This window comes from Danio aesculapii, chromosome 19 (assembly GCF_903798145.1).
Source record: "Danio aesculapii chromosome 19, fDanAes4.1, whole genome shotgun sequence".
Taxonomy (NCBI): domain Eukaryota; kingdom Metazoa; phylum Chordata; class Actinopteri; order Cypriniformes; family Danionidae; genus Danio; species Danio aesculapii.
In genome coordinates, this window is record NC_079453.1 from 4,259,890 (window position 1) to 4,287,123 (window position 27,234).

General features: G+C 32.7%; 1 protein-coding gene across 1 annotated transcript in view; it reads left to right on the top strand.

Moving 5' to 3' along the window:
- nedd9 (neural precursor cell expressed, developmentally down-regulated 9) overlaps positions 1-27,234 on the top strand; it is a 68,016-nt gene that overhangs the window by 12,554 nt on the left and 28,228 nt on the right. Inside the window, exon 2 of the mRNA XM_056479560.1 lies at positions 22,816-23,193. Within this exon, the coding sequence (XP_056335535.1) occupies positions 22,816-23,193 (378 nt within the window). The remainder of the gene's footprint in view (positions 1-22,815; positions 23,194-27,234) is intronic.

Below are 27,234 nucleotides of genomic sequence, written 5' to 3' on the forward strand. Positions count from 1 at the left end.
GATAGCGTGGATGTTACGTTTTTAAGATGTTTTAGTGGGATGCTGTAACATTTAAGTGAGACAGATGTAATGTGTGCGACAGATCAAGGATGAGGCAGGAATCAATTCTCTATTTAAGCTTTTTACTCAATAGTTGAAAATTATGTTACAGTAATGGGAGAGGAAAAAGAAAGAAATAAACATTTATAATTATCTTTAAACAAAGCCAACGAGTGTAAACCAAATCAAAGAAATTAACAAAACAATCCTTAAAACTAAAGTTTAAACTAGGCGTCAAAATTAAATACAAATAAACACCGACATCTTCAGTGTATACGACACCCGAACTAAACTAATTAAAGCTACAAAACTCAAAATACACAACTCAAAACACTCAAACTAATCTAACAAAACATCAATCTAAAGTAAAACAAACCGGATAAAACGGTCAAAGCTTAGTTTAGAACCACACAACAACCATCACACGATGTTACTTACAGCCAACAAAGTTCAACAAGCAAACTCGAATTACCACAGTAAACTGAGAGAATAAATCACTGAACAGCCGAAGCATAGCACAATCAAACTGCGTGGAGTACAAACGGTAGAGCGCACACCACACATTGGTCTGTCGGAGCTTTAAATCCTTGCGGCTCGTCCTGGGATTGGTGGAACCGACACAGTCATAATGATGATGGACAGAATGGTAAACCAATAAGAAACCTAAGGACTAAACAAGCAGAGAGGAGGGTGAGGAAAAAAAATAGACAAAGAAAACATCAAACATAACAGTGGAACTGAGTATACACTGTAAAAAAAATCAGGGTTCCACACAATTTCTTCATGTTGTCCCAACACAAATTGATTAGGTTAACTTAATCTTTCTTACAAATTTAAGTGGATTGAACATAAAACAAGAATTTCAGCATCGATATCGCAATTTGTGCATTCGTAATAGTCACATCGCAGGATCTGCAGTGTGGAGTCAAAACAAAACATGATTTATGGTTACACTTTGCAGTGACTCCACAGTGTTACCAAAAATGTTATCATTTGCATGCATTCTTGAGGCCCATGTAAGCATTTTAAGTCCGTTTCAAGCATTCGGGCACAATATTAAAGGGCACCTATGGTAAAAAATCTACTTTTCAAGCTGTTTGGACAGACATATGTGCATGTATGGTGTATAGACCGTCATATTGGGGTGATATAAACACACCCAGTGCTTTTTTTTTCAATTTAACAACATAAAAAACAGTGGACCAATTGTAGCGGTTTCAAATCGACCGCAACTTTACGTAGGAGAGCGGTCCCCCCGCCCACCAATATTGATTGACAGGCGCGTCATCATATCCTCAGTTTGTTGATTCTCGTCCGCCATTTTCAGCGTGAGTCGAAGCGATATCACTAAAGGAACACGCTAGCTCTATTTTTAGCTGCAAGGCTCATTGGGCTCAACACAAGATCAATATTCTCCACATTATCGCTCTAATCGGAATTATTGGTTGTATCTTTAGGTAGGTTTGCAAACATGTGTACTTCTCATTGAGTCTACCTTATACTTCAGCCGTTTGCATTTCTCGCGATCCCAGAAGCTCCCTGTGATCTTAACTAGCATGCGTTTTACAATTATAAACATAGGTTTCTATCAGGGTACACTCAAGTCGATGGCTGGGCACCGCGGACCGCTGCAGAAACCTGTTTAGAATTTAAAAATGCGTGGCGCGACGATTCGGGACACTTCATGTATCTGCCGCGCCACAGAGAGTGTCTGGTGTGCCGTGTCGCGGCTTCGAGCGGCGCATCCGGTGCCTCAGTCAAAGTTAATTCAGTGTGCGTGGTTATTAGTTTCTGTGTACAAGCTCGGCACTTGAAACTAGCACACAGTTGGCTGTAAAACTGTACAAAGACACAAATGATTTTGTACTCTCTGCTTGGTCTGTGTCAGAGTCGTACATGTACGATCTTCTCTCTCTTTCTCCATCTGCCTGTCAGACTGTTGCAAACGCAGAGCGGGTGAGCTCATGGCCCCGCCCCCTTGTTACGTTGGCGGGAAGCCATACTAATTTACATGTGAAGCAACACACCCATAAATCAGCGAGCTGTGGACACGCCCCCAACATGACACTTTTTAACACATTATAATAAAAAAATCTGAATTGTGTTTTAAACTGAACCTAAACTGGCACACTCAGAAGAACCATAATATTAATATTAAATCAGAAAAAAGAGGTAAACTATGTGCCCTTTAAAACTTTTAAGAAAGATTAATTGTACTTATTTCTATATGAAGACTATCATGTTTTTTTATTTATTCAATTTGTGTCCCTGAATACTGATAGACTCCCAGAAAAATAGAAAGCACTGTTTATTTTATTTGTATCTTTGCTCTATTGTATTTATCGATGCTTGTTATTGGTTTATAATGGTGTACGCAAACAAAATCATATCAATTACTCCAAAAGTATGTTTTTTCCCCCCAAATACAGATATTTGAGTCATCTAAGTGAGTGAAATTCTACTCAATATCGCAGTAAGATTAAATATTGCAATGTACATTTTTTTCAATGTCGTCCAGCCGTAGCTTCAACTCATTTTAAACAGCAAGCAACAAACAAGTGTATAGTGTTGCATTTCGTCGCCTTGAATGGTTAAATTCTTGCCTGCAGGCATTCATATCTTATAATATTGCATATTATTGATTTGTGTGCATCTCAGGATTACTATAATTTTCTAGTCATAAACAATTTGAATATTTCCTCCACGCATTTCTAGTAGAGCTGATGCAGATGATGCAGGTAAGTGGTTTGTTTGCTACCGTTTTAGATTGATCCGTTTGAGGATGGTTGACCTTTTTTGGTGATTTAGAGTGATCTGGCATGACAAAGTCTGATAAGAGGAACTTTGACAGCTGCAAGTAATTGCGCTATGATAGTGGACTGTTTCCTCTTGAACTGTGGATCTTTACTTTGGTCATCACTAGATATAGATTGACCTCATGCTCAACTTCTCCTATTGACTTTTTTTTATTTATTTAATCTTGTTTTAACTAATTTATTTAACTAATCTTGTACTTTTTTTACAAAATATATTTTAGAAATATTTGTATTCATTTAATTTGTATTTGTATTTTTAATACTAAACTGTTTTATGCAAAATATAAATTTGATATACTTTTTTTAACCTGTTTTATACACGCATATGTCATTAATTTCATTCATTTGTAATTTAGTTTGGTTAAAATTTGTTTAATGATTTTTTTTTTTACAAAATTCTATTTATACAAAATATAAATTACTTTTTAAACCTTTTATATACTTGGCATTTGTTTAATGGTTGTTTTTTTACTACTTTTTTACTTTTATTTATTTTTTTATATTTAGAATTTATTTATTTTGTATTAAAAAAATTCTAAACTGTATTTATGCACAATATAAATTACTTTTTAAACCTTTTTATATACTTGGCATTCGTTTAATTGTTGTTGTTTTTTTACTACTTTTTAACTTTTATTTGTTTAGAAATATTTAGAATTTATTTATTTTGTATTAAAAAAATTCTAAACTGTATTTATGCACAATATAAATTACTTTTTAAACCTTTTTATATACTTGGCATTCGTTTAATTGTTGTTGTTTTTTTACTACTTTTTAACTTTTATTTGTTTAGAAATATTTAGAATTTATTTATTTTGTATTAAAAAAATTCTAAACTGTATTTATGCACAATATAAATTACTTTTTAAACCTTTTTATATACTTGGCATTCGTTTAATTGTTGTTGTTTTTTTACTACTTTTTAACTTTTATTTGTTTAGAAATATTTAGAATTTATTTATTTTGTATTAAAAAAATTCTAAACTGTATTTATGCACAATATAAATGACTTTTTTACCCTTTTATATAATTATAATTATAATTATATAAAATTATATAATTATATTTATAATTATATAATTATAAATGCATGTGTCATTCATTGAAAATGTGTTTGCAATGCAGTTTAGTTTAATTTAGCATTTGTTTAAGGATTTATTTACAAAAAAATATTTCTTTGATAAATTTTGTTGCTTTTTTACTAAATATATTTTAGAAATAATTTTATTAATTTATTCTGTCTTTTAAAAACTAAACAGTTTTTATGCTAAATAAAAAAAATTTGTAACCTTTTTCATATATTCAGTTGTAAGGTGCATGCAAAACATAAATCGCTATTTTGTCATTTAAAATATTTCCTGGACAAAATATTACATTTTAAATGCTTTCATAAGATAATTTGATACTTCATGCACTACATTTCCCTTTTAAAGCATTTCTTTTTACAATTTCCTGGTTGACTGAAAAAATAACAGGTGCTGTTTTTCTAGCCCTTCTTGTGACACACAGCGTTTTCTGATGACATATGTTTTTCTCCTTCATTTAGACATGTCAAAGCACAACGCATTTGCCCTATTGACCCGAAATCCTTTGAAAGTAATTTACAGCAAACTCATGCACCGCTTATCTGCACGGGACCACTGCAGCCTTCCTTGAGAAGTGTGAAATTGAGATGACACTTGAGGGTGTATTTCCCGCTCTTGAAGGGCCGCCCCTGCTGTGACATCATAAATCTAGCACATATTCGAACCACTCGTCGCTTCGGGGGGGGGGGGGGGGGGGGGGGGGGGGGGGGGGGGGGGAATTATGTCTTAAACTGTCTCCAACTGGATGAACCCGGTTACCTCTCTGTCCATTTACACTGCCTGCTTCATATTTACTAGCCCGCCGGTGTGAAATACACACTGTTCTCGCACATTACACAAACACAGCTAACAAATGCTGCAGTATGTGGTTTTTAGGGGTTGTTTTTAGCTATAATGATTAGGAAACACTTTGACCAGTGTTCATTTAATTGGAATGTTTGCATTACAATTATATTTTTAAAACTATGGGATGGGAGATTTATAAGCTGCCATATCGGTATCAGCTTTAATTATCGGTCCAATATTTAAGTATAAAACATAAATTATGGATTATTTCTGCCAGTTTATTCATTTTGGGGCTTTGAAAAAAGATGATTAAAATTATTAAAAGAGTCAAAAATGATGATGATGATGATGATTATTAATAATAATAATAATAGTAATAATAATAATAATAATAATTAATAAGGGCATCAGAAATGCAATATGAGAATTACAAAACATTGAGATGCTTCAATGCATTAATAAAATATAAGTTTCATTAATTTATCATGCTTTAGCATTTGAATAATTATTTATTTGTCTGAGTTTGTAATTTTTTGTTATTAAATATATTTTGGAAATATTTTTATTCATTTATTTTGTAATTTCAGCCAGTTTATGCACTTTGGGGTTTGAAAAAAAAGATTATTAAGATTATTAAAAGATCCAAAAGTGATTATTATTATTATTATTATTATTATTATTATTATTATTATTATTATTATTAATAAATGATGGCATATGAAAAATGCTGAAGATTTAGATGCTTCAGTGCAGAAAGGATAATTTCATATCAAGATTTCTATTTTTAATCGGCCCATAAATCTATTATCAGCTTCCAAAAATATAGCGGTTATTAGGGGCGTAAATGATCATGCATTAGCATTCGATTAATGATTTATTAGAATAATGAATAATTTTTATTCATTTATTTAGTCATTTCTGCCAGTTTATTCACTTTAAGGTTTGAAAAAAGACTATTAAGATTGTTAAAAGATCCAAAAATTATGGTTATCATTTTTAATAATAATAATAATAATAATAATAATAATAATAATAATAATAATAATAATAAATGAGGGCATCAGAAATGCAATATGAGAAATGCAGAAGATTAAGATGCTTCAATGCAGAAATAAAAACATAGAAAATTTAATATCAAGATTTGTATTTACTGGGCCATAAATCTATTACCGGCTTTCAGAAATATATAGTTATCAGTTTTTATAGGGGTGTGAATTATCATGCATTAGCATTCGTTGGTGATTTATTTGACTAAGTTCGTAATTTTTACTAAATATATTTAAGATTTTTTTTGTTCATTTATTTAGTCATTTCTGCCAGTTTATTCACTTTGGGGTTTGAAAAAAAGATTATTAAAAGATCTAAAAGTGATTATTATTATTATTATTATTATTATTAGTAGTAGTAGTAGTAGTAGGAGTAGTATTATTATTAATAGTAATAATAAATTAGGGTATCAGAAATGCAATATGAAAATGCAGAAAATTGAGATGCTTCAGTGCAGAAATAAAAACAGAGAAAATTTCATATCAAGATTTATATTTATCTGCCCATAAATCCATTGTCAGCTTCCAAAAATATATTGGTTATTAAGGGTATTTAGTAAGGGAATTATCATGCATTAGCATTCGATTAATGATTTATTTGACTAAATATTTTTATTAATTTATTTAGCAATATTAGCCAGTTTATTCACTTTGGAAACTGACAACATCAAAATGGAGTGCTAAAACAGATTAGTTATGAAGAATTTCTGTGTGAGCTTGTATAATATTTTTACTTTTTTTTGTCAGTGTGTGAAATATATACACAACTTCGCAAATGCACACTGTAAAAAATTATATAAAAAATTAAACCAAATTTGACTGTAAATTTACTTAAGTTCTGTTGTTGTTTTTTTGTTTAAATGGTCATTTATATTAGTAAATGTCACGTGCTATTTCAGAGTAAACAGAATGTGGTTTTTATCATCTGTCGTGTATTTCTCCATCTGCAGGATGTGTACAGTTATGAAACCAGCAGTTGTTGTTTTGAGATGCCAAGCTGAAGGGTGGCACAGAAGTTTCTAATTGCGAAACAACACTGCGGTTATTTTATTCAGCCGTTAAGATGCTAAATTGGCCTTTTATTGGATTAATTAGATGCAGAACTGTCATTACATTACAACAAGCTAGATCTCGTTTCAGTAATGATGCTCAAAGGTTGCCAGATTTTTATACACTTAAGTTTCGCCCACTAAAAACTAACTCTAAAATCGTGCAGTTACTCAGAAAAGCTAGTGCGGTTTAAAGGTGTTAAAGGAAAAGCCTGCTCTGTAAGATTAGAGGTTGAGGTTGTGATGTTGGCTGGTATGTATGTGTGTGTGTTTGTTGTGTTTGTTGGCTGGTTGGTGGGCGGGGGGGGGTTTTGCTGGTGTTGTCAGCTTTAGTGTGGGCGATCACTGATTCACAGTGCTGAGGAAAAAGAAGGGATCGTGAAATCTGACTTCATGACATTACTGAAATGAGATTACTCTTTCTTTGGTGTCTCTTTCAGTCTTTTATTGATTGTACAGTGTGTAAAGTGATACATGGCGTGATTGAGAGACCACCGTCACAGTAAGCACCTTACAATCAGACCCCCAGTGGGAGTTTCCAGGATGTCAGAGCGAAAAACCGCCAAGATTTAAAAACTATTTTCTTCTCCTATGACTTCAGATAATGCTTGATTGCTCATTCATTCATTCATTCATTCATTCACTCACTCACTCACTCACTCATTCATTCATTCACTCACTCATTCATTCACTCATTCATTCACTCACTCATTCATTCATTCACTCACTCACTCATTCACTCATTCATTCACTCATTCATTCACTCACTCATTCACTCACTCATTCATTCACTCATTCATTCACTCATTCATTCACTCACTCATTCATTCACTCACTCATTCATTCATTCATTCACTCATGCATTCATTCACTCATTCATTCACTCATTCATTCACTCACTCATTCATTCACTCACTCATTCATTCACTCACTCATTCACTCACTCATTCATTCATTCACTCATTCATTCACTCACTCACTCACTCATTCATTCACTCACTCATTCATTCACTCACTCATTCATTCACTCACTCACTCACTCATTCATTCACTCACTCATTCATTCACTCACTCATTCATTCACTCACTCATTCATTCATTCACTCATGCATTCATTCACTCACTCATTCATTCACTCATTCATTCACTCACTCATTCATTCATTCACTCATGCATTCATTCACTCATTCATTCACTCACTCATGCATTCACTCACTCATTCATTCACTCACTCATTCATTCACTCACTGATGCATTCATTCACTCATTCATTCACTCATTCATTCACTCATGCATTCATTCACTCACTCATTCATTCACTCATTCACTCACTCATTCATTCACTCACTCATTCATTCATTCACTCATGCATTCATTCACTCATTCATTCACTCACTCATGCATTCACTCACTCATTCATTCACTCACTCATTCATTCACTCACTCATTCATTCACTCACTCATTCATTCATTCACTCATGCATTCATTCACTCACTCATTCATTCACTCATTCACTCACTCATTCATTCACTCACTCATTCATTCATTCATTCACTCACTCATTCATTCACTCACTCATTCATTCACTCACTCATTCATTCATTCACTCATGCATTCATTCACTCACTCATTCATTCACTCATTCACTCACTCATTCATTCACTCACTCATTCATTCATTCACTCATGCATTCATTCACTCATTCATTCACTCACTCATGCATTCACTCACTCATTCATTCACTCACTCATTCATTCACTCACTGATGCATTCATTCACTCATTCATTCACTCATTCACTCACTCATTCATTCACTCACTCATTCATTCACTCACTCACTCATTCATTCATTCACTCATGCATTCATTCACTCATTCATTCACTCACTCATTCACTCACTCATTCATTCACTCACTCATTCATTCACTCACTCACTCATTCATTCATTCAGCAGTTGCATTTGTTATGTATGCTACATTTCATTTTCATGAGCTGCTTATTGACTAAATACAGTTAGCTTAACAAAACTTGTATGTATTTTATAATATAATAAACATGCCATGTTAAAAGGGATTAGTTGACTCTACTCAAAAAAGTAAGCAAACCGGTTGCTTTAAAATTAAGCTAATTAATTGTGCATAGTTACAAAAATTAAGTCAACTGCCAGTTCCAAGTTACAGTATTTTTGCTTGTCTCTTTTTTATTTTTATAAGATTTATCAGATTTTTGTGACCGTTAAACAAACAAAAGTAAAAGAGATAACGTATAACAATACAAAATTGATTAAATAATAAAAATAAAACCACACTATAACCCACATTTAGTGCAATAAACGGTCTATGATGTGCTTAAACAATATGTGATGCGCATTCATTTGACAAATTAAGCATATAAACAGGTCAGTACTGAAAGTTAGGGTTGGCAGCATGGTGTTTAGGTAAAATAAATAATGATAATAAAAGAAAAAAATATTAAACTGAATAGGTTGTGAAGAATGGGTTGTAATGCTTGTGCTATATCAGCACTAGTACTCATCTGGAAGGTACAGACTAAAATTGCAAGACGGGCAACCATTCAGTCTACAGTAACTGCTTTAAGTCTCAGGGATTTAACATGCTCCAGGAATGGCAATCGAATGTAGGAAAATTTAATCACTGAACATCGAAGACAATATGACATTTTTTTTCTAATTTAACATGTTGCTTTTAATGCTTGTTTAAGTAACAATTTATTTTTTAAGTGTGCCTTTTATTGTGATTTCAATATTAATAATTACGCACATTAAATTTTATTGCTATACAGCTATGAACAAATAATGAAGAGACCACTTTTTCTCTGTTTGGATTTACTGGTTTCATTATGTGAAAATGTTAATGTGTGTTATTTTATTAACGACAACATTCTCTCCGAATTTCGAATGTTGTCATTTAGAGTTTTTTTTTTTATAACTCAGATATAATAACCAAAACTCAATAATACCTCTTACTTTAAGTTACTGGCAAACTGCTTTAACTTCTGTATCTGTAGTATGAACTGTATTTTACTGTTGAACAGCTACTATATGTTATTTGCATTGTGAAAATTACTGTATATTTTACAGTACAGACATACAATACTGTAAATATATACAGCAAGATAAATTGTGCTGTAAATGTAAATACAGTATTTTGCTGTAATTGATTTACAGTAAGTTACTCTTGATTCTACGGGAAATTATTACAGTGAACAATATTTTACTGTGGGATAGTTATACGGTATGCTACTGTATTTTAAAGTTGTTGTATTTTATTTTAAAATTACTGTATATTTTACAGTAAATATAAACAGTACTGTTAATACATATACAACAAGATAAATGGTGCTGTAAATGTTAATACAGTATTTTTACTGTAATTGATTTTTTAAATAATTACGCACATTAATTTTTATTGCTATGCAGCTATGAACAAATAATGAAGAAACCACTTGTTCTCTGTTTGGATTTACTGGTTTCATTATGTGAAAATGTTAATGTGCGTTATTTTATTAACGACAACATTCACTCCGAGTTTTGAATGTTGTCATTTAGAGTTTTTTTTTATAACTCAGATATAATAACCAAAACTCAATAATACCTCTAATAACTCAAGAATAACAAACTGCCAATTAAATTTTTTATGACTGATAATCTTATTTGACTGATAATCCACCTTACATTGATTTCTAGACTCCTTTTTATTTCATATATTGTATTTGTAAGAAATTTCATTAGTAAAACAAATTACTAACTCTTAACAGTAACACAAATAACTGTAAATCATATAATAATATTAATATATGTTATTTTCAGCATTATTTAATATTATTTAAAAACTAAAACAACATGGCTAAATTACTATAGAAGCATGATTAATTAAATCACTATATAATCAGCATTTTTATTATTTATGGTCAAACGTGCAGTAATATCTGAATCATATTTAAGAATACTGTGCAAATACCTTGCATTTACACTAAGCACAATATATACAGTTAGTCAGAATTATTAGCCCCCCCTGTTTATATGTGAAGTTTAGTTATAAACTAATTTCGAGAGGATCACATGCTTATGATTGCTAGCGGCTGGATCGGCATTATCCAATTCTCAATGCTACTACAAATACCCTGGGTTACGTACCACCGCTATCTTCGTTTTGAAGAATCCCCCCATCCACCCCTACTCCTTCTTCCTAGATGGGTGACACGGTGGCCCAGTGCTTAGCCTCACAGCAAGAACGTATCTGGTTCCAGGCTTTACCAAACCAGCAGACATTTCTGTGCGGAGTTTGCATTTTCTCCCCGTGCTCACGTGGGTTTCCCCCGGGTTCCCCGGTTTCCTCCCACCGTCCAAAAAACATGCAACATAAGTTAATTGACTAATCCAAACCGGCACTATAGACATGCTCCTAGTAAATGGTTATCTCTCAAGAGCAATCACTGGCTGTTCATTGGTTATATATGAGGGGGAGTTCTCGAGATCTACCTGAGCTCAAACTCCCCTCTCGCCTTGCAACAGGAGGGAGCCCCGGGCTCGAGGATCTTATGAGCTCAGGGCTCTCTCCCGGGACAGCATGCCAAACAAGCTTATAATTAATCATCAGCTAAGTGTGAACTCTTGAAATATATAACGGATATTTTCTAAACATTTCTAATCATAATAGTTTTAATAACTCATCTCTAATAACTGGTGTATTTAATCTTTGCCATGATGACAGTAAATAACATTTTACTAGATATTTTTCAAGACTTCTATACAGCTTAAAGTGACATTTAAAAGGCTTAACTAGGTTAACTAGGCAGGTTAGGGTAATTAGGCAAGTGATTGTATTATGATGGTTTGTTCTGTAGACAGTCGAAAAAAAATTGGCTGAAAGGAGCTAATAATATTGAACTTAAAATGGTTCATAAAAAATTAAAAACTGCTTTTATTCTCGCCGAAATAAAACAAATAAGACTTTCTCCAGAAGAAAAAATATTATCAGACATACTGTGAAGATTTCCTTGCTCTGTTAAACATCATTTGGGAAATATTTAATAAAGAAAGAAAAAAATTCAAAGGGGGGCTAATAATTCTGACTTCAACTGTATTTATTTACCTTTTTATATGCAGTTCAACACATCAGTCATTGAACTCAGTGTATTTGCCATAAAAAATATTAAGTACATACTATATGACAAATGAAAAATGCCAGCTATCAATTCACAATGTGTTACATAACATTACATGGAAAGATCCAGAATCTCTTTTAATGCATCTTCTATAGCTTGTTTTCATGTATAACTTAGTGTATGTCAGAGAGCGTTGATTGATCACTCTATTGTATGTATGAAATCACTGATCACGTTTTGCTGCTATTATCATCATCGGCTGCATGCTTGCTAAAGGCAGGTTACTTGTAGGTAAACTCACATGCAACAGCCTTCCATCAAATCGTGACGCACTTCATTGTAAATAGTTACAAAGAAAAACAAACTACCTCAAGAATTATCTAAAGTAAACAGTGTTTTAAAGCCAGTCCTGTTCATTACGCTCTCTTTCACTCCACACGACATCCAAGTTGAGTCATCGGGTCTGTATTAGAGTCATTACAGTAATTATCTTCTATATTTACTCGAGTGAAATGAGGGTAAAAGGTGCTGGTTCACCAGTCCTGCCCAAACCGCCCTCCCTCCAGGGGAACGGTAAAGTGAGCTGGCCTTATTTCTATTAGACTGGAGGAACACACCACTTTTCGCATGGTAGGGGGGTTTGCGTTGTAGCCGAGACCATTTAATGATCTGTTTGCATAGTGCTTTTTTGTTTTTGCACCCTCAGTGCACAGTGTTTTTGGTGACTTTGGCTGAGATTCACTTCTCTAGTGTGTTTTGGCGTGCTCATTTACTTACTTAGTTACATAATCAAGCTTGATGATTTTTCTGGGGCAAAGCCAGAAACCACCCAATGAGAGTGCAGTTAAGAAAGGAAGGCTTCTTGAGCTGTTGTAATTTTGCTTGTGCAATGGTTTCAAGTTCTGTGTTGGTTAGCACGTAGTGTATTTCTATAGGGTTGATTTTATGAGCTCGAATGGTCTCGCCACAGAAAAAAAACATCTTTATTTAGGACTGGATGAGTCATGAATTTCCCAAAAAAGTCTCTGAGCAGAGGTATGATGTAAAGGCATTGCTCCAGGTGTGGATACAGAGAGCTAAAATAAGCCAAGAAATTCAACTTGCATTGAATAATCCCCAAATTTTTGTAAACGACACAGTATTTAACTGTAATATGAACTGAATTTTACTGTAGGACAGTTATGGGCATGTTACCGTTTTTAAAGTTCTGAAATTTTATGTATATTTTACAGTAAAGACACAATACTGTAATACATATACAGTTAGATAAATTGTGCTGTAAATGTAAATACAGTATTTTTGCTAAAACTGATTTACAGTAAGTTACTGGCAAACTTCTGTATCTGTAATATGAACTGTATTTTTAGGTCAGTTATGCGGTGTGTTACTATATTTTAAAGTAAATACATATACAGCCAGATAAATGGGGCTGTAAAAGTACAGTATTTTTGCTGTAACTGATTTACAGTAAGTTACTGTAGATTCTACTTGAAATTGTTAACAGTGAACTGTATTTTACTGTAGGACAGCTATGCGGTATGCTACTGTATTTTAAGGTTGTGAAAATTACTGTATATCTTACACCAAAAAAGATATACAATACAGTAAATACATATACAGCAAGATCAATGGTGCTGTAAATGTAAACACAGTATTTTTGCTGTAATTTATTTACTTTAAGTTACTGGCAAACTGCTTTAACTTCTGTATCTGTAATATGAACTGTATTTTACTACTAACAGCTACTATATGTTAGTATACAGCTACTATATGTCATTTGCTATATTTATATTTGTTATATACTATATGAACAGCTACTATATGTTATTTGCATTGTGAAAATTACTGTATATTTTACAGTAAAGACATACAATACTGTAAATATATACAGCAAGATAAATTGTGCTGTAAATGTAAATACAGTATTTTGCTGTAATTGATTTACAGTAAGTTACTCTTGATTCTACATGAAATTATTACAGTGAACAATATTTTACTGTGGGATAGGTATACGGTATGCTACTGTATTTTAAAGTTGTGAAAATTACTGTATATTTTACAGTAAATATATACAGTACTGTTAATACATATACAACAAGATAAATGGTGCTGTAAATGTTAATACAGTATTTTTACTGTAATTGATTTACTGTAAGTTACTGGCAAATTCCTGTAACAATAATATGAACTGTATTTTACTGTAGGACAGCTGTTATATTTTAAAGTTGCATTGTAAAAATTACTGAATATTTTACAGTAAGTGACACACAATACTTTAAATACATATGCTGCAAGATAAATGGTGCTGTAAATGTAAATACAGTATTTTTGCTGTAATTGAGTTACAGTAAGTTACTGTAGATTCTACAGGAAATGGTTATGTGTGAAAATACGGTCACACTTTATTTTGATGGTCCGTTTGTTAAATATAAGTTACAGTGCAACTAATTCTCATTAGATTATAAGTAGACTGTTAGGTTACGGTTAGGGTTAACGCAAGTTGACATGTACTTGCAAAGTTTCTTATAGTCAGTTAAATGTCTGTTGAAGGAGCAGTATCAACAGATATTAAGCAGACAGTCTACTAATACTCTAATGGACCTTCAAAATAAAGTGTTACCGTAAATACTTGATCTGAACTAAATCTCATTTAATAAATCAGTTTTATAGTTTTTTATTATCAATAGCTGAATAATGAATGAATTACTAGTAGTTTTAATTGGTAAAGTATTATATTTTCACTTAGCTAAAATAAATGTATTTTTTAATGCTCAATTTAAGTTAATGTTTATGTATCCATTTATTACAATCAAGATCATGTTAATTATGTACTTAATACTTATATAAGTATTAATAAACTTATAAAGTACTAATAAAAAGCCAATATCTTTATAAAAGGCTGCTAATAAGTCAATAAAGTTAATAAAGAGAATTAGTACTTCAACTAAAGTGTTACTTACCATAGTTGGGCATTTAATCATTATGTTATTATGAAATTTTAAATAAAATAAGATTAGATTTTTAACGTTTAATTTCAGTCATGTAATTAATTTTTTTTTAATAAATTGTGCTGTAAATGTAAATACAGTATTTTGCTGTAATTGATTTACAGTAAGTTACTCTTGATTCTACATGAAATTATTACAGTGAACAATATTTTACTGTGGGATAGTTATACGGTATGCTACTGTATTTTAAAGTTGTGAAAATTACTGTATATTTTACAGTAAATATATACAGTACTGTTAATACATAAACTAAGCTTTAGCTTTAGTCATTTTAGTACATAAACATTCTCATTTTGTTCATATTTTGTAGCTAGCTGAAATAAAAGTACATTATTATTGCGCATTAAAATGCAGTTGTAATGTTTGACTTCATTTGTTTACTTGTGTACCTTTATTTTTACCTTTATTATTTGTAGTAAACTACAACATCCCTGTCCTTAATTTGAATATTGTAAAGTAAATGTAAAGTTTTGCACCACAACTGAACTGAAAACCAGTTACTGGGCAAACCTACGCACATCTGGTTGTTTCCTTTCCCTGGTGTTCCCACAGCCAAAACACACCAGTGTTTTATAAGACTGTCAAATCGTTCGTGAGAGGCCATGCAAAGCCCTTCATCATTTTAGCTTTATAGCTCATTTACAGATCACTTTCAGGAAGTTGTTTGCCCGCTGACCGCTTGAGAAGTGTCGGGGCTTCCCAGACCATCAGGTAATGTCTAACACTCGTGGTTTACTGGGGCAGGAATACACCACTGATTCCATCGCTTTATATAGCTTTGCATCCAGATGTCGACATTAGCATTTGAACAACATCCAGATGGTTATGTACTAAACAAATATCTGAAAATGTAAAGGGTTTATTCACGGCTGAAATGATGCATCGGTTAGTCTGTTTATCTCTGTTGCCATGCAGTGAGATTACAGATTGAGTTATCATGTTAATAAAAGATCGGAATTTATTTTTGATACAGATAAGACTTGTTTTTTTGTTATGGCCATCTCTATAGTCAGTCATTCATTTTGCTTTGGCTTAGTTCTTTATTTATCAGGGGCCGCCACATTGGAATGAACCACCAACTATTCCAGCAAATGTTTTATGCAGTGGATGCCCCACTCATACACATAGTTTATTCAGTTCACCTAGAGCTCATCTGTTTAGACTGGGGGAAACCGGAGCACCCGGAGAAAACCCATGCCAACACGGGGAGAACATGCAAACTCCACATAGAAATGCTAACTGGCCCAGCCGGGACTTAAACCAGCGACCTTCTTGCTGTGAGGTGACAGTTTAGAAAACTTGTAATAAAGTTTTTTTCTTCATGGTCAAATCTCATTCACCTTCAGTGTGTTGCCTTAAAGAGATAGTTAGATGCATGTCAACTCATACAATTGTGAAATGTGCTTCAATAAGTGTTGAGCTGACGTAGTAAATGAATTTCTTCTTTTTGCACGGAAACTTTGCACAAGAGGAAATTATTGCAGTCATAAACTTGCAATTGTTCTTAATAGGATATTTCTAGGTCACTTCTGCTTATATATACTGTATCTGTGTGTGTGTGTGTGTGTGTGTGTGTGTGTGTGTGTGTGTGTGTGTGTGTGTGTGTTGTGAAAATGGCTTTAATGATTAATTTGCTTTATCTTCAACTATGACTTGTAGAAGTTTTCTACTTCTTGTTAAAGAGATAGATTAAAAAAATGAACATTTCCTCTCCGTTTTCTCGCACAATGACACACTTAAGTGGTTTTAATCTGTTATTAATTTCTATTGAACACAATTCATGATATTTTGTAGAAAAAAGAACATTGACGTCAATAATAATAACAAAAAATACTATAAAAGTCAATGGCTGCTGCTTTTTCTAAAGTTCTTCAAGATTTCTTTTTTGTGGCTGACTCAAGAAAGTAACTCAGACAGGGTTTAAACAAGTGCATGGTGAGTAAATGATGACAGAATTTTTGTTTTTGTGTGAACTGTCCCTTTAAGTTTTCAAAGCGCCTTCTTCAGAATAAACATCATAAATGCACCATGGTTTTATGAAGCACATGATCAAATGCTTGGGCAACTAAGAACACAACTAAAACATTTGGATGATATATTAAAATAGAGCTGTGTTTAATACACATATTAAAGGGGCCCCTTAATTATGATTTCAGTTTTTACATTTTAATGAGTGTGTAATGGTGCTGTTTGAGCATAAACAAAGTTATCTGCAAAGTTATAACACTCAAAATCCAATGCAAAGGGAGAATTCACTTCCAGGTTTACTACAAACGGCTCTACACATTTCTTGAACATCACAAGTCTTTAAATTTACACGCCTCTGGCCATGATGTTTTTTTCACTTTTAATAGTTGGTTAGCGAATCAGAATCTGGTCCAGCTGACCAATCAGGCCCTTTTGCGAATTTCTGAGGCAGAGGCTTCATAGAAACAGGATGTCAAAATTGTGTTTGTTTGGTGTATATAATAACCCAATATTTATATTTTAAAAAATTATTATATTTTTAAAAATTAAGCATGAACACAAACAAACCATCAATAAGAACTGATTGACCATCGCTTTAGATAAACCAACAAGCCAATTGACGATTGTCAACACCTTAGTTTAAGTAACAATTCACACCAATTACTGACTTATTATCTGATTATTATTAATATGAACTTTTTATTAGCACTCATAATGTATGATCTTATTTTTATATCCATAATCCTACCCAACACACAGTAAAAAAAAATTATGACAAACAGACAAGATAACAAATAATTTTTATGTTGCTTTAACTTATTTTTATAAGTTAATCAGGTTTCTTGAACTTAAATGTTTACGTTATGCTAATTTTAACTTAATATTATTAGTGAGTTTGATTGATTTAAGTTGAAATGACTAGAAAAGGCAATTAGATTCAACTAAAGTTAAGGGTGCAAGAATTTTTTACAATAGCTAAACTCAACTACCTTAACTATTAATTAGAAGCTAATTAGTAGCTTATTAAGCTAAAGTCTTAGTTATTGCCAATGGTTTGTTAATAGCATGAATTATACATTAAAGTGTGACCAAGCAATTAAATACACATTTTTCTTTCAAATTAAAATAAGAATTCTTCTTTAGAAAAAATATACCGTTAATCAATTCAACCTACGATTTTCACATGCCTTTTTATTTAATTCTCTGCCTTTCCTCCCATTCACTACGTTTTCTGTTCCTGTGAGCAAATAAGCCCTAAACAGTTTGAATGCTACGAGCTGAACACAAAACGCTCCTATTAGACAATGGTGACCCTAGAGGTCATGCTCTTAAGCTCACTGTATTAGTGTGCTGTGGTTTTTCGCCGCGGGGGATGTTGTCATGCCCTAATGCGGGTGACCGAGGCCATGAATGTGAGACAATAGCCATGCGACCAGACGCCCAATCGCAGATAATGATGCCGCTCAAACAGGAAGGTTCACGTGGGAACCCGTTTACTTAACATTGTGGGAAAGGCAATGCCGAAGAAAGCACACAAAGTCTGCTTAGAGAAAACCTGAGGAAAGGCTGATACACACAGTGTTCAAAGATATGGGAGGGTTAGTGATAGACTGCGATTAAAGCCTTATCAGTAAACCAGAAAACGACATCCCAAAAACCGTAGAAATGTGAAAAGACAGATGTCGGATCACCTCATCTAGTTCGAATTTGATTTTAAACTGAATTGGTGTGTGTTTAATTTAAATGTAAATGTGAACTATGTGAATCTGAATGTGAATGTTAACATGAGTTCAAAACGAATCTAACTAATTTTAACAACAATCTACTAGTTTAAATCTAGGTTAAACAGACGCGGAATCGTATTCTAGAGGTGTCTAGTAAGAATTTGAATGTAAACAGAACTTATTTGTGTAATTTGAATATATAGGTAAATGTGAACTGAAACCATAATAATCTACATTCTTGTTAGAATTTAAATATAAATTGAATTGATGTCTATTCAATTTAAATGTAGATATTAATGTAAACGTTAAATGAAGTGAATTCAACATGAATCTAACTGATAGTTTAAATCTAGTTTAAACAGAGGCAGAATTTTCTAAATACTAGAGGGTTCTAATTTGAATGTAAACAGAACTTTGAACAGAAATTTGAATTCAGTTTGAATATAAATGTGAACTGAATTAAACCATAGCAATCTAGTTGAAACTAAGCGAATATCTATATTCTTGTTAGAATTTAAATGTAAATTGAATTGGTGCGAATTTAAATTTAAATGTGGATATGAATGTGAATGTTAAATGAAGTGAATTTAACATCACTTCAACTGATCAAATTTAACTATTAGTTTAAACAGATGCAGAATCTTCTAAATTCTAGAGGGTTCTAATTTGAATGTAAACAGAACTTTAAACAGAAATCTAAATTCAGTTTGAATATAAATGTTCTTCTAAATTCTAGAGGTGTCTGGCAAGAGTTTGAATGTAAACAGAACTTATTTAAATTTAATTTGAATATAAATCTAAATATGAACAAAATTGAACTAAATTAAACCATAAAAATATAGTTAAAACTAAGCGAAGATCTATATTCTTGTTAGAATTTAAATGTAAATTGAATTGGTGCGAATTTAATTTAAATGTGGATTTGAATGTGAATGTTAAATGAAGTAAATTTAACATGACTCTAACTGATCAAATTTAACTATTAGTTTAAACAGATGCAGAATCTTCTAAATTCTAGAGGGTTCTAATTTGAATGTAAACAGAACTTTGAACAGAAATTTGAATTCAGTTTGAATATAAATGTGAACTGAATTAAACCATAGCAATCTAGTTGAAACTAAGCGAACATCTATATTCTTGTTAGAATTTAAATGTAAATTGAATTGATGTGAATTTAATTTGAACTTGGACTTATATAAACCCAATTTGAAGTGAATTGAAACTGAATTTGAATCGAAATCTGGATTCGAACGTAAACTCAATATGAAGTGAATTTAAACTGAATTTAACGACTTTAAAGATGAAGAGTTGAGCTGTAATCAGTATCTTTTCTGATTAAGACTATTCAGTCAATAAATACAAATGAACTTCATTTTAAAATATTTCAAGAGTTCACACTTAGATATTGTTTGACAACTGTTAGCAGGTTTGGCATGCTGTCCCGGGAGAGAACCCTGAGCTCGGAGATGGTTGAGCCCAAGGCTCCCGCCTGGTCCACAGAGCATATGAGGGGAGTACGAGATCGTAGGTTCTAGAGAGCTTCCCGTGGTAAAGGAAGAAAGGAGGAGAAGGGGTGGATGGGGGGTTTCTTCGGAAAACGAAGATAAGAGAGTAGTTCTAGCTAGGCTACTTATAGTGAGTTGGGGTTAATCTGATTGGCTAACTTGTAAATATAGATGAGTGCCTAGCTGCAGTCAATCATATCACTTGCTCCTCTCGAAATTAGTTTGTGAAACTTCACTTAGTCTTTCCTAAGTTTGGTACAATATGATCCAAACACACCAGAGCTCTGAAATATTGCTTTATAAATGTTGTTAAACTCCAGACTTACATGAGAGAATGTGAAATATGAAGTGATATGAAATATCCTGTGGACTGGCACGATGTGAACTCAATTCTGCCAATGCCGCTCTTGGATTTTTTTATCTTCCAGTGGTTTGGAAATGATTGACAGATAAATGGTTTTCCAGCACAGGCCCTCAGAGAAATATGTTTTGGCTACGGAGTCTTCAGAGGAGATTTTATGATTATTATCCTAGCCCGATGTGGGACGACTCGGCCAGACGTTCAGTTCGAGTTTGAGTTATTATGGAGGCGCTGCGGATGAAGCGGTTTCTTTTAAAAGAAAACTCCCAGCAGGCCCGGCGAACGACATGGATAGAGTTACGCGGATGTTTTTTAGACATCTAATTGTGATGTTACAGGGAGCCGCTTAATATTTCAGCCCGCAAGAGCTTGTGAAACGAGTCCAAAAATCACTGTATGTAATCATATAATATGCCTAGATCATGCCTCAGTGACTGTGATAATACTGAACAAATCATATGATACTTAGCGGTTAGCGTGAGCATTTTCTCATGTACTAAAATGGCAATGTAAATCTGTTAATATTGAACAAAGCTTTAAATGGAGGTTTCAGTAGTCTGTTCTTCTCTATTAAAATGTAAGGAGGGATGTGATACTGTCCATGAGGAATTGATTTGATGGTTATGGTTTGCTATTGGTGGATCTCTTATGATTGACAGGTTGATCTTATACTAAAAACGTAATTAATGAAGAGATGTTGATAAAGAGGAAAGGTTATTTTGAATAAAGGTCATGAGGAGACATATTTAAAAAAAAAAAGGATGAATAATTTATTGTAATATTCAATCATAAAATTTTAATAAAAAGACTTTTTTTTAGGTGTATGTGGTGACTTTAAGGAATTATGGTCAGATGAGGTCAAATTTGAACATTTAATCTATAAAATGTCATCTATGTAGCACATATGTAGCACATTTTGTAGATATTAATATATGTAATACTTTTACAGTCTATGTAAAATATGAACTTATCACTATTAGAATTAGTGTGGTCAAACAATTAATCATGACCAATCGCATCCAAAATAAAAGTCAGTTTTTGCATAATGTGTGTAATATTCGCTTTACATAAATATTGTCAACATATAAATAAAAATTAAAAACAAAAACATACAAAACCATAATATTTACATATATATTTATTATTATAACAATATTTTTGGAGTTTTCACCTTTATTGATAGGACAGTACAGATTTACTGACAGGAGAGTGTGGGGAGCAGAGATAGGGGAAGAATCAGCAAAGGATCTCAAACCGAGAATCAAACTCAGGTCACTGCGAGCACCTCAGTGCTGTGTGTCGATGCACCAACCACTAGGCTTAGTTAGTTAGTTAGTTAGTTAGTTAGTTAGTTAGTGGGACTTAAATAATTCCAAAGGGAACTACACGTCACAGCAGAACTCACCTTACAATTAATAAATAATATAAACAAAACTGCATTACATACCGCACCTCAGTAATCAGAGGTAAAGCAGAGACTTTTAAAAAAAGTGTGGTCCTCTTTCAGTCACATTATAAATGGATAGATAAAAATTGGAAATCTTTGGAAAGATGACTGTAATTTAAAATTCAACGTAATAATGTTTTATTGTTATTAATATTATTATTATTAATATTATTATTATAAATGCACACACACATTGGTCAATTTAAATGTATTTTTATTATCTCTTTTTATAAAGTATTGTATTTTATTTTATTATTTATTAAATGTTTTTTCTGTTTAATAAATGTTGGGGTGGGAAAGTACATTGTGAAAAATTATATAGGTTTTATATATATATATATATATATATATATATATATATATATATATATATATATATAATATTATAGGTAGGTATAATATAATTAAGGTAGTATATAAGGTAGGTATTATATTAAGGTAGTAGTTTGGTTGAGGTTTTGGGTAGGTGCAGAATATGTACTTTATAAGCACTAATAAACAGACAATACCTCAATAATAGGCAGATTATAAACCATTAGTACTTAATCTTACATATAAAACATCTCCGTAACAATGTTTATTACCACAAAACTACATTTAAATATAACCCATAATCTTTATATAACCAGTTATTTTCTTAGGTAGATATATAGGTTATATAGGTTATATTATATTCTGGATTTTTTGCTGGGTTTTGTAATATAATTAAAGTCATATCCATCCATATCTATACGTTAACCTTGAGTTTATTACCTTAACCATCTAATATGACATTATCCAATTGAAGTGCAATTAGTACAAATTACTTCCTGTATCATTCCCTGAAGTAATCCAATCTTTTCTTGATTTATAGAACCTGATGGCCAAAGCGCTATATGACAATGTCCCGGAGTCTCCAGAGGAGCTTGCGTTTAGGAAGGGAGATATCCTGACTGTCATTGAGCAGAACACTGGTGGTCTGGAGGGATGGTGGCTCTGCTCGCTCCACGGCCGGCAGGGCATCGCCCCCGGCAATCGCCTCAAACTGCTTATTGGACCAATGTTTGATGGACAGACGCCATCCACGCCCTCGCCGCCACACAGCCACGCCCACCAGCAGAGGCCGCTCACTCCGCAGGGGGTTTACCAGGTGCCACCGTCCCACCAGAGCATCTACCAAACCCCTCCATCCAATGACCTGTACCAGGTGCCTCACAGAGGAGCTCTGGCTGCCGACGGGACTCCCTGCAAGGTATACACTGAGATCAAATGTAGTTTTTTTAGGATACTATCTAGGGCTGCACTGGACAAAAACCGACATTGAGATCATTTGTTTTTATATATATATATATATATATATATATATATATATATATATATATATATATATATATATATATATATATATATATATATGTATATATATATATATATATATATATATATATATATATATATATATATATATATATATATATATATATATTCTGATATGAATATAATTTCACAAGATGACTTGAGTAACTCCATTTGGAAAGAATTCATCATTTTACATTAGCTGCCTCTCAAATGGCACACTATGCACTCATGCACTATGTACTAATACACTTATACACTCAACAGCATAGTGGGGCCCAAATGGGGCACTACTGTTTTTTTACTAAGCGGAAATTCATTATTTTCTTATACATAAAGTCTTATTTGTTTTATTTTGGCTAGAATAAAAGCAGTTTTTAATTTTTTTAGAGACCATTTTAAGGTCAATATTATTAGCCCCTTTAAGCTATATATTTTTTTTCTACAGAACAAACCATCTTTATACAATAACTTGCCTAATTACCCTAACCTGCCTAGTTAACCTTATTAACCTAGTTAAGACTTTAAATGTCACTTTAAGCTATATAAAGTGTCTTGGAAAATATCTAGTCAAATATTATTTACTGTCATCATGGCAAAGATAAAATAAATCAGTGATTAGAAATGAGTTATTAAAACTATCATGTTTAGAAAAATCTCTCCGCTAAACAGAAATTTGGGGAAAAAATAAACAGGGGGGCTAATGATTCTGACTTCAAATGTATGTGGGGTGGCACAGTGGCTCAGTTGTTAGCACTCACACTAGTGGTTAGTCCCATTTTTTGTATAAATTGTATGCATGTATAAAAATAATTCATAATATACATAGTTGACGTCAAAATGTATAGTCTGCCTGTGAAAATGTGTATTCTTTTTAAAATATTTCCAAAGTGATGTTTAACAGAGCAAGGAAATCTTCAAAGTAATCCCTATAATGTTGTTTTCCTCTGGGGAAAGAAGCTTTTAATTTTTGAAACAAAAAGGTCAATATTTTTAGCCCCTTTAAGATTTTTTTTTCTGCAGAAAAGCCACTGATTTCCAATAACTTGCCTAATTATCCTAACTTGCCTAGTTAGCATAATAACCTAGTCAAGTCTTTAAGTTGTACTTTATTCTGAATGAGTATGAGTATATTGCTAATATATTGCAAAACAAGCAGACAAATATTATGTACTGTCACCATGGCAAAGACAAAGTTAATTAGTTATTGAAAATTAATTATTTAATAAATTATTAACACTATTATGTTAAAAAATGTGCTGAAAAAAATGAGCAACACTCAAAAAATGAACAACTCAAAAAAGTGACTTAAGTAGAAGTTGAAGTGCTCTTTAAGCACAATACTTAAGCGGATGTAAAGTATTCACTTAAGTATTGCAAGTAGTTTATTCAAAAATGTACTACTCAAATACTGAAAGTAAAAGTACAAGTATTGTGTTATGTAGTTATTAAAAAAAAGCAGTCAAAAGACATATTGTTTCCTTTATTTATAATATTTGGGGGGGGCGGGGACGTGATTAAGCAGAATGAAAAGAACCATGGTTAAAGTACATGGTTATGACAGTCAGCTAGTTAACGTTAAGTGAACATCGCCGCATGTTATGAACAGCGGGTAGCTTATGTTAGTAAACTTATCTAGTGCTTACGGATAGCTCAAACTGCTGTGTTTTGAGAATTATATTTTGAAGGCCATTATTTCCCAATCTTTTGAGAGGCAGAGTATGCACTTCATTCTATAGGAACTGTCTTACACTCCGACAAATTCAAACATGGACTCTAAATAGGGCCATGGGTGGTCTTTTTTCCTCATCGCCAGAAGCAGTTGAAAGTGAAGGGGTTGAAGGTGGAATTTCTGGGTTTTCCATGTCGAAAACAAACTAAAGTGCTCTCAACACAGGCAGGCAGGCCGCGCTATCTGTTTGATCGTCTGAATGATGACGAGCCAGCTTCTTCATACCTGTGACAGAGCCATTTGCTGCTCTGGAATTGATAATGTGGGTTTGGAATGATTCGTAATATTTTTATAATTGTAGCGAGTAACGATGCAGCACATAAAAAAATATATCGGAGTAAAAGTATTAAACTCATCGAAAATATGTACTGAAGGAAAAGTGCAAGTAAAAACAATACTCCAGTAGAGTACAGATACAGCCTTTTAGTACTTAAGTACAGTAGTGAAATAGTTCTACTTCTTTACATCTCTGCTAATAACGGTATATTAAATCTTATATTTAAAAATTGGGTAGAATTACTTCTACTTTTGTTATCATTATTATTAGTACTGTCCTGACTTGTCCTGTTATCTCCTCATTATCATTATTACAAGTATTTCTACCATTGTCATTATTCAGGTCGCTGTAGTTGTAGTAGTAGTCATAGTAGTAGTACTAGTAGTAGTAGTAATAGTGGTTGAAGTTGTAGTTTGGGTTTTTGAAGTAGTAGTTGAAGTAGTATCTGAAGTAGTAGATGTCGTTGGTATAGTGGTATCAGAAGTAGTGGATGTGTAGTAGTAGTAGTAGTAGTAGTAGTAGTAGTAGTAGTCGTTGTCGTTGTCTGTGTAGTAGTATCAGAAGCAGTAGACGTTGTTGATGTAGATGTTGTAGTAGCAGTCATTCCTGTAGTAGTATCAGTAGTAGATGTAGTAGTAGTATCAGTGGTAGTAATCGTTGTAATAGGTTCAGTAGTAGTATACATTGTAGGATTAGTAGTGGTTGTGGCTGTAGTAGCAGTAGTAATAGTTGTAGCTTTAGAAACTCTCTGTAGTAGTAGTAGTAGTAGTAGTAGTAGTAGTAGTAGTAGTCGTTGTCTGTGTAGTAGTATCAGAAGCAGTAGACGTTGTTGATGTAGATGTTGTAGTAGCAGTCATTCCTGTAGTAGTATCAGTAGTAGATGTAGTAGTAGTAGTAGTAGTAGTCGTTGTCTGTGTAGTAGTATCAGAAGCAGTAGACGTTGTTGATGTAGATGTTGTAGTAGCAGTCATTCCTGTAGTAGTATCAGTAGTAGATGTAGTAGTAGTATCAGTGGTAGTAGTCGTTGTAATAGGTTCAGTAGTAGTACACATTGTAGGAGTAGTAGTGGTTGTGGCTGTAGTAGCAGTAGTAATAGTTGTAGCATTAGAAACTCTCTGTAGTAGTAGTAGTAGTTGGTGTAGTACTTGGGATTTATTTTTATTATTATTATTATTGTAGTGGTTGTTGTTAATGATTATTACTGTTGTCCTTTCTTGCCTGTTTACTGTCATTATTACTATCATTATATCACTAGCATTGTTGTCACTCCTTATATAAGTTACTTGCTTCATTTAGTGACTGTTATTGTTCCTTTTGTATGTACTCTGACCTGTTTACCAAGTTACCTTTACATGCACACACGCGCACACACACACACACACAAACACACACACAAACGCACGCATCTGCCGGTACTTGATTGTATTGTTGTTGTTTTTTGTATTTTTATTATTGTTTCATTTTCTTTGTATTTGCATTATCTCAAATTGTGCACCTTTAGTATATTCTAATAAAAAAAAAATAATAATAAAATAAAATAAAAAATTGGGTAGAATAACATATGGTTTTTATGCATTTTAATCACGATAAAATTATATTTAACATTTAATATTAAATATAAAATAACATATAAAATTAAGGATTATCCCAAATCAGCCGTGTTTCCATTTCATCACTCAGATTCAGGCACTGTAGACGTATATAGTGTTGATAAGCTCTAGAAGCAACTGAAAACATCACTCATGCAATCTCACAACACTGAGGTAATGTCTGAGGTCGTCATTTTAAAGTAGACCTTAACATTATGAATTTAGGAGCTGCTGGACTTTAGATTAGCAGCAGTGTTGATGGTGGTTACTGGTATGAATCGCCCACTGCTAGAACAGATGATTTCCAGAAGAACCATCAGCCCATAAGCTTTATTTAAG